The 9,838-nt window shown below is 39.7% G+C and overlaps 1 protein-coding gene across 1 annotated transcript; it reads left to right on the plus strand.

Moving 5' to 3' along the window:
* Nucleotides 1-770: 770 nt before the first annotated feature.
* gata5 (GATA binding protein 5) lies at nt 771-9,838 on the plus strand. Its single transcript, XM_049754882.2, has 7 exons — nt 771-905; nt 1,516-2,171; nt 4,692-4,861; nt 6,108-6,236; nt 7,394-7,478; nt 8,210-8,340; nt 8,796-9,838. The coding sequence occupies exons 2-7, from the start codon at nt 1,631-1,633 to the stop codon at nt 8,928-8,930; spliced, it is 1,191 nt and encodes a 396-aa protein (XP_049610839.1). The 5' UTR covers nt 771-905; nt 1,516-1,630; the 3' UTR covers nt 8,931-9,838.

The raw sequence follows: 9,838 nt of genomic DNA on the forward strand, positions 1-9,838 counted from the left end.
GCTGAAAGTATTATTTCATTGTGCATTTGTTATAGCGTGTTTAGTTGTCAACTTTTATCTATCTATCTATCTATCTATCTATCTATCTATCTATCTATCTATCTATCTATCTATCTATCTATCTATCTATCTATAGATATCTATCCCTTTATTTCCATATTTATTTATTATACCTCATTTTGTTTTAAAACGAATGTTTGCTGAGTAATGGCCGTTAAATTAATAAATAATTAGAATAAAAGTTCAAGTCCACATTTTTATTTGTTGCATGTGACTTTCGAGGAAGTTTAAGTTTAATTCGGAAATCAATATAAGTCCGCATGAATTTAAATTTGTATTAGTAGCTATAGGTCCAAACAAATTTTCCAGATCAGTAAATTTTGCATAAAGTAACATAAATAAGCAACTAATTAAGAGGCATTCCATTCCGTCGTTTAAATTTGGATTTATAATTATTTTGCTTTGTTAAAATAAAAAGTAATAGTGCATGCAGGTGGAAGCACCCGGAGGCCTTTCAATGAGGGTGGTGGGGGCACCTATGGCCCTCCTCCACCGGGAGCCTTTCTTTGGGCCTACCTCCGTGCTGGGTCACGTGTTCCTCGAGTGCATACAAAATTTCCAGTGGGGAGAGCAACTCGACACACACGCCTATCAGCAATTATCAGCCACGGTCCCTATCTCCACGCGACGGAGGACCACGGGAGGACAAGAAATCATTCGAAAATCCCGGACTTACTTGACAGGACTATTGCGTAGAAGCGCCTGCATGCTTTGGAGTCACTCGCCTCCTTCCTTGCACAAAGTTTGCTTTCGGGGCGCTCTCCTTTGGGTGACGTTTGGAGCGCTACAGAACTGGGCTGATTTGTTTCTTCTTCTTTTTTTTATCACCTGGTTGGTCTTATCTGGTAAGATAAGACACTGCAGAGAGCCCTTGGAATCAAATAATGTTTTTCGTGTGTCCTTCCGCGCGTTGTCATCAATGTTGTGCATATGGGTGTGTGTGTGTGTGCGTGCGCATGCCTGTTTGTGCGTGATTTTTTTTTTTTTTTTTGCAGCGCTCACGGTATGTTTAATCACTATGACCAGTTAAATCAAGTTCATCCTCTTGATGCAGAAAATAGTTGACGTGATGAAAATGATTAATTTTTTTACACAGCTTCATTTTGATCGGATATTAAACTTGCGTATATTTACCACTTTTTAAACCCCTCTCTGATGAAACACAATTTATACTAACAAGCAGCACCTAATAAAATTATAGCAAAAAATGAATTGAACCGTTATTTTATCTGTTGTATATGAAAATGGTCAAGATAATTAAGCCAGACCAACAACGTGCGCTCAATAGTTATTTCTATTTTACATGAAATCAAGCTGTATTTTGTTGCAATTTACAGAACATGCGCGTTTCTCTATTTTATAATATTTTGCATGGATTAAAATTCACGAGGTGGCAGAGAATGTCCTATTCTGGAATGACTCTGTGTTGCATTTTCTGTGGTCTTTTGCTGCAAGGAACCCTGGGAAGAGGTCGAAGGAGCGTGGACAAGGTCTCCCGTGCACGTAGGACTGAGCCCAGCCCTCGATCCAAATTCCTTTTTAAAATCAAGACCTGAAGGAAGAGAGGAAAATGTATCAAAGCCTGACCTTGTCGTCCAACCAGTCCCCTTACTCACATGACACCGGGAATTATATGCACCCCTCGGCCAACTCTCCCGTCTACGTCCCGACCAGCAGGGTGCCGGGCATGCTGCCCACCCTCTCCTACCTGCAGACCTGCGAGCCGCCTCACCAGTCCCACGGCCTCGGTGCCCACCACCACCATCATCACGCCCACCACGCATGGCCCCAGAGCAACGCGGACGGCTCGTCGTTTGCGCCCAGCAGCCCTCACCCGTCACACGGCTTCTCGTACTCGCACAGCCCGCCGCTGAGCACAAACAACGGCCGGGACGCCGCCTACCAGAGCCAGCTTGTGCTCGGCAACAGCGGCCGATCGGAGCATCTCGGCGGTGCTCTGGTGCGCCCAGTGGGAGGCTCTTACACTGGCCCGTACGCCTACATGAGCCCGGAGATGGCGACATCCTCGTGGACACCGGGACCCTTCGAGAGCGGAGTGATGAGTCTGCAGGCCCGTCAAGGAAGCATGTCAACACGGCGTTCCAGTCTCGGTAGGCCGCCCTGTCATGTGCATAATTTCTGCGCGCGGATTTAACCGATAATAATGCAGTCGAGATATTTCACGGCAAACCACGGGAAGTGTCTTTTTTATTGAACAAATTTAAGGGGGGAAATACGTTATATCTTTTAAATTACATTTAAATTAAATAAACTTTTATTTTAATCAAGAATCTAACATAGTACACAAATCTTCGTTTTTCCTCGCCTCATTAAGATATTGTCACATTTTTAAATCTACACTACTGAAAAAAAAAATCTGTATAAATCAGATAAGAAAATACACAAATACAATTTGGGAACAAAAATAGTTGCAAATTTTATGATTGTAGTTTGAACGGATGCAAAGGCTATTTTATATTGTTCCCATCTAAAGATGAAAAAAAAGAGTTTAAATTTTAGAACGATCTTCTCAGTATGATACAATTTTCCATATGACAATGCCATTAATACACAATCAAAAACAGGTCTGCTCCTTTTAAGCCAAAAAAGCACAATTAAAACTAAACAATGTTAATTGTAATCATATATTAGCATTTGTTTGTAGTCATTATTAGTAATTTAACATCATTATATTTTTATCAAATGTGGCTCATATTTTTGTCCAATATTTCATAAATCTGTAGTGGACCTTCTGTTATTATCTTTGTTGTTGTGTTTATTTTCAATAGTATGGTTTTTAACAGTATTGATTACAATCATTGCCTGTACCAACTGTATTCAATGATAATTTTACTACATGATCATATGGTTCTGCTATTTATAAGGAGGTGGTAGCCTTTGGGTGAGTGGTATGGATTTAATCAAATTCTTTTGAAATGTCCCCCAAATTGGAGCAAGACAATCCACATTCTTCTAGAGGAAAAACCAAGTAAGAACAATCAAGTTAAATGTTAATCTAATCCCTGAGCAACAGTGCAGTGTTTTGATTTTAGGGCTCAATACACACTGACCCAAGAGACCATTGTCCCAAGCTATTGGCAGCAGTTATCACCTCCACCATCACAAAGAGTGTGATCAAGAATACTCAAAATGTCCCTCTGCCTGCATAATTTGACAGTAAATTGACTCTTCTAAAGTCTTCATTGATATTTAGCATTTTTGATTCATTCAGTCAAGATTTGTTGTTGTTACTGCTCTTTCACCAATTAAACAAGATTAATGCTAAGGTAACATCCATACAAAATCGACCGAACTTAATTCTACCAGACATTTATTTTTTAAGGCCCAATGAATACAAAAGCACTCAAATTCATATAGAACCACTAGGAAAATATTAATAAGTAAAAATAGATCTGTGATCCTAATTGACTACAGTATACTGGTGTCCTTTGTGTGGTTGTCGCATAACCATCACTTTCCAGAAGTTGTCTTTTCAAAGGCATTCAAGTTATGTCAAAAATACCGTAATTGTTTGAAACTGAAGAAAGAAATACTAAATAATTTGAGATCGATTTTAGTTCACACATTTGTACAAAAGAGTCTTTGGCCTGCAATAGCAAATTGATCACAGTCTATTTGTTGTTGTTTAAAAAAAATCCAGTCTGTAATTTTTGTTGGGATATTCCGATCACTTTTTTTTGGGACAGAGTTCGAGTTGAAGTCACTTGATTTTTGAGGATGTGCCAATACCAAGTCCCCAGGCAGGACATGGTTCTTTTGAATGAGTAATAGGGAGTTTTGGCCAATTCATGCCAGGAGTCCGTTGCGTGTCAAGGCTGTGATTGATAGAAGAGACCCCTGGATCTTTTCTGACTAACACCCCCAGCTCCCCATTCCTTCCATTAGTCTGTCTCCCCAACTCAGGTTTTGATCTCTCTCCATCACATGGCTCAGGGAATGAGAGTGGTGTTATTTTAAATTCTTCCACAGCTATTCATCACACCCTTGTGCCGAAACCAGATCCCCACCCCTACAACGTGATAAAGCAAAATCCTACAGGTTTAAAGATACATGTTTCAGCTAGTTGAATCATATGAATGCACGGCAGTTTGTTAAGAGTTTTACAGCTTGAATGCATACAATTAATTAAAAAATGCTAATTACTGCTATTGGGTGGAAACTTTCCATGTCCAAAAATCACTTTTCAGGAAACATAAAAGAAAAAAAAAATTGGGAGCTTGGGGAATAATACGTACAGGTGTGGATTGACCAATTTTAAAGATTTGTTGAAATTGACTCAATTTGGACAGATTTTGTGCTGACGCCAGCGACATGCATGATTACAATTTAAACCAGTTGAGGAATGCGTTTCAAATAAAGCAGCTTGACCGAGACACTGCACAACCGCTGCTCCGCATACAACAATGTGTGCATGTAGTGGAACAATTGCAATTCCATTGCTTTGTGTTGTTGCTCACGACAGGTCAGGAAAAAAATGCATCTTGGTGGAATGATGCATGGTAATGTTTAGAGCGGCATCTAAGTATCTGTAAAGGCTTCCAATGGCGATGTTCTTTCTACCCGATTGCGACTGAGTGTTTTATTAAAAGTGCTGAAACTGTTTTGCTCAGATCTGGTGGAAGACATGGCCGCCGAAGGCAGGGAATGCGTTAACTGCGGCTCCATCTCCACGCCACTGTGGCGCAGAGATGGCACCGGACACTACCTCTGCAACGCCTGTGGCCTCTACCACAAGATGAATGGCATCAACAGGCCGCTCATCAAACCTCAGAAACGACTGGTAAGATAAAGCTGAATCACAAAAGAAGGGTTATTGTCAACAATGTCTGCAAATACAAAGACACATGACTTATTTGGACACACGGACAATGCATTTAATATGGGGCCATTATGGAAAAAAAAAGATCAGGAATTACAATACTATGTCTAAAGGAAGCAAAGAAAAAAACTTCAGTCTAGAAGAAATAATAGCAAACGACAATCTTAGTAGTATTATCAATACTTTGAATGATAAATTCCTTTGATAATTAATTGTACAGTGAATTATTTGAGTTAAATTTGTACATTCATTATGAAAATGCATTTATTTATTTGGCTACACATTTAGTGAATTTTTCTTTTTCTTAATGTTTGAACAGTTATGAGATTTGGATAATTTATTTATGATGTCAATTGATTTTGCTAGGATAATGTAACTTTTCAGCCATTGGCATTTATTTTTTATGGCACAATTTTCAGATTCATAGAGGTAAATTCTTCAGGAGTAAACAATACAATCACAGTAAGGCATTAAGTAGCCAAATAATTGAATGTCAAAGAGCAAGAGTAAAAAAAAAAAAAAAAAAAGTCTGTGAAATAGCCCCATGGCCCATTTCTGGTGCATCTACAGAAATGTATATTGATGTACACTGTCCCTGTCAAATAAACAAAAAAAGAAAAAAAATATAATATTCTTGCCAAACTAACTGGACGAAGAAGAGCAAACATGCAAAAGAAAGATAAGTTGGCCGTCATTTATGAGACTGGAGGAGAAAAAAGGCTGCTATGCAAGTGGTGAGTGGGGTGTCAAGGCAAGGCGTCGCACGTCTGGTTATTTCCCACAAGCTTGCTACCTTTTGTGGAGCAGCTGTGGTTGGTCTTTCCAAAAGCACCGTGCTCCCTTACCTCACAAGCTCCTTCTATTTGTTCCATGGTGACCTTGCCCTTGGATAAGGTGTTTTGGAGATTCTCAGTGCAAACCTGGCTGCCGTTGCTTGTGCTTTACAAAACAAGATCATTGCTTTTGTCTTTATTTATGTTGCTGTTAAAAGGCTGTCCAACTAATGACTCATTAGTTATTTTCACATCCGAGCCTTGCAGCAATAATTCATCACTGTCGTATGTTTCGTGTCCCACGCTGGCATCCTGTGATTCTTTTTCAAGGGAACAGTTTGACTTAAAATGGAGTCCCCGGGGAGCGCTGTCTTGGATCTCAGCCAAAGCAAAAAATCCAAAGTTTATGCTTTTCTTTTTGTCCTCACCTACAGCAGAGCACATCTCGTCGAGCCGGCCTGTGCTGTACCAACTGTCATACTAGCACCACCACGCTGTGGAGACGGAACGCTGAGGGCGAGCCAGTGTGTAACGCCTGTGGTCTCTACATGAAACTGCACGGGGTATGTTGCGTCTCATGGGCCTATTCATGCATATTGGGCAATTTGAGAAAACTTGGTGTTCAGTTATTCCATTCTTTCTTCTTGTCTCTATGACTACTCTATCAAGCCTACATCTTTGAGTTTGGTAAAACGGTATAGTTTGGTTTCCATTGTCAACCGTGACAAAAGGTGCATAAACAATTACTGTGCCATTTTTAGACACCTTACTGATGTGGTACCCACAGCAGGTGAGGTGTGGTAGCTGGAGGGTGAGTGGTGGTGAAGGTCTCTAGTTCCAAGACTGCTTAATTTTACTCAAATTGAAAGCTCTAAACCAGGGGTCTTCAATTGTGGTCATCGAGGGCCAGTTTGCTGGGTGTTTTTTTGCTGCACCACAGACCTTGCTGATCATTTGAATCAGGTCTGTTGCAGCAGAGAGCCATGTAAAGCATCCAAGAAACCGACCCTTGAAGACCCGGATTGAAAACCACTGCTCTAAATTGTCCTTTTTTGTAAATGTGAGTGTGACTGGTTGTTTGTCTAATTAGTACATGCCCTGCGATTGGCTGGGAACGGTCCTGGGTTTACCCCGCCTCTCTTCCAAAGTCACCTTGGATCGGCTCCAGCTTTCTTGTGACCTGAATGAGGGCAAACTGACATGAATAAATGGATAGTTATTGCTTTAATAACAGTTAATTGCATAGTAGAAAAGAAACAGAAAAACACAAAACGAACCACCAAAAGATGAATCCAAGACAGTTTGACCTCATCTTTCAAACTCATCCTTTTTTTCTCCAAACAAGAGAGGATTCAAAGGCATTGGTGTTTGATGTCAGAGCAAAGCACTGTGCTATGTTATATTCATCATTGTTGAATTTATCGGTGGGTTTACAGAGTGATGTCATGCCGCTTAATGACTGTCTACGCACTCTCCAGATTCGGGTTTGCTGTTCCAAACCATACTGTCGTGACCTGAATTAAACCGTACCATTTGGCGAGAAAATGGCTTTACAGTGTCGAGCGGTTTATATTTGTACAACGTAATGCCTCTCCAAGGGCACTGTGGTTGTTGTTATCAGAGTTGCGGTGTGGGAGTGGACCTTGTGTGGGTTGTCATGACACCGTGGCCTTTGTTGTAACAGTAAGTCAACTAATGACTGCTTCTCTCCTCCGTACAGGTGCCCAGACCTCTGGCCATGAAGAAAGAAAGTATACAGACAAGAAAGCGCAAACCCAAGATGCCCAAGAACAAATTACCAACAGGTAGAGCAAAAGTGCATCTGTGTAGTTGCCAATAGATATTTTACTCATTCCATGAGGGGAAAATAAACCGTCACACCAGCAGTTTTCACACATTTTTAATTTATGATTTAATTTATTTATTAATAATATAGGAAAAACCAACAAAGTGAGCGCCAAAACCAAAGTCACACAACTAGTCCATAGTATGGAAATAATGAGCCCACTAAAATTATAAAGAGGTTTAAGTTGGACGCTTCATGGTAATGGTTGCACTGCTAAATTAAATACACTTACAGTGTATGAACATTGAATTAAAGTTGAAATACGTAACTTTGGGCCCGCAAATAACGCAAATACGCATTGACAGTGTATTATTAGAGGAGCAACTTTGCCCATCCAGATGAACAAAAACTTTTACTTAATTATTCTTAACAGGTAAAAAAAATCAGTAATTATCAAGATTGACTTTATCAGTCATATCGCCCAGTCACACTGAGAAAATTATTTAATTTTTTTATTTTTTTTTAAATCTATATCGGGCAGTTTATTTGACTAGTCTCATATGTTAAAATAAATCAAATATAATTAAAATACCTAAATTCATCCTTTTTCTGGGTCATTTTGTCAAAAATTACTTCTTAATCAGATAACAATTGTATAGCAAGGAATGAAGGAGGATTTCATTGTTCATTGTACACAATGTACAGTAGACCTAAATAGTCTAATCTTAGAAACACTTTGTCATTGTTTAGGAGCACCCATCACCTCTGACAGCAGCTCGCCATCGTCGCTTTCAGTGTCTGAACACGCCTCAACCATCAAGAGTGAACCCAACATGACCTCTTCACCCTACACCGGGCAGACTGTCACATCTGCCTCCCAGGTAATCTCTTTTTCAGAGAATTGCAATGGAATTAGTATCCACATACAAATGCAGAGTATTTAAACCTTCTAACTAGCTTTGGCTGTCATTTGAAAATGAAGGGGCATTTCGGCACTCTCGCCTGACGTGTGCGGGGGCAGCATGGGATCGATTCTCGCTCCGTGGCGATCTGCATGTTATTGTGATTGGTTGTTCGTCTCTGTGTGTACCCTGTGACTGGCTGGCGACCAGTTCAGGATGTTGACTGCCTTTAGCCTGATGTCAGCTGCGATAGGCTCCTGCACCCCCCTCAACTTTGAAAAGAATAAGTGGTGTTGAAAATAAATAGATATCATACGATGCAATACTTGAAGCACCCATTCCCTTAACCTAAGTGGAAACCTTAGTTGGACATTAAAACAAACTACTCTGGTTTTGTAAGAATCCTAATCGTTTTTATTTGCTTCTCTCTGCAGACGGCTACCCAGTTAAACACTACAGTGTCCTCAGCACATATGGACATTAAATATGAGGATTATGCCTTTACTCCAACATCAATGGCCCCACAGAACTCCTGGTGTGCTCTATCTCAAGCTCTATCTCAAGCATGAGCCCAAAAGCACAGTCACTCAGTCTCAATGTCTTACTGGCCGGGACATTTGATGCACACACACCCGCGCGCACACTTTTGATCCACAAGTGAGGGGGGATGAAAGCATGTGACCCACTTGCAATGTACCACTGACTTTGCAAATACACAGACTTAATGAAAGTCAACCGACCTCCAAGATTCAGGATGCAAGGTACCTGGACTTCACAAACTACCTATTATGGAGCAAGCAAAAGCACCAATGCAAAAATATAATCATATGACTCGGAAAGAAAGAGAAACGTACAAAAATTTTACTTCCATAACATTTTCTTTGAAGTTGTTATTGTTGTGTTTTTTTTTTTTTTTTTAACAAACACAAACACAACGAGGACATGTTACTATCGCGGCAGAAATAAAATGGAAAGAAAAACTTTTTTTATGGCTGTTGAACACAACTCATCTTCAGCATGTAGATGATTGACTTTTATAGGCGCATTATTTATGTTGAGATAAGGGCAGTTAAGTCACCATATATCATTTGACTCCACTTCTCCCTGCGGGTTGGCCATTTTGCGTGATCTCCTTGCAGGGTTTTGTGAGCAATTAGTTTGTGAGATATGATGGTTAAAAATTTAATTTAGAATTGTTCGTTTTCAGGTGTTGCGTATGTATCAGAGGTTTTCCCCCAAACAATTGACTGTAAAAGTGCAATGGTTCCATTATGTGAAATAGTTAAAAAACAATGTAATTTTGTATTATGACAATAATGAAATTTTTGTTTTTGTAATATTTTAAATAGTATGTCACCCTCTGTTTCTTGTCTCTTATCAAAGTCCTTTGGAATCTTTGCAGCTTGAAATAGTTTACTATTTATTAATTTGATTGATAAGAAAAGAATGAAAGTAATAAAAAGTAAGTCTCACTGCA

The sequence above is a fragment of the Syngnathus scovelli genome, chromosome 2, assembly GCF_024217435.2.
Source record: "Syngnathus scovelli strain Florida chromosome 2, RoL_Ssco_1.2, whole genome shotgun sequence".
In the NCBI taxonomy this organism is placed as follows: Eukaryota; Metazoa; Chordata; class Actinopteri; order Syngnathiformes; family Syngnathidae; genus Syngnathus; species Syngnathus scovelli.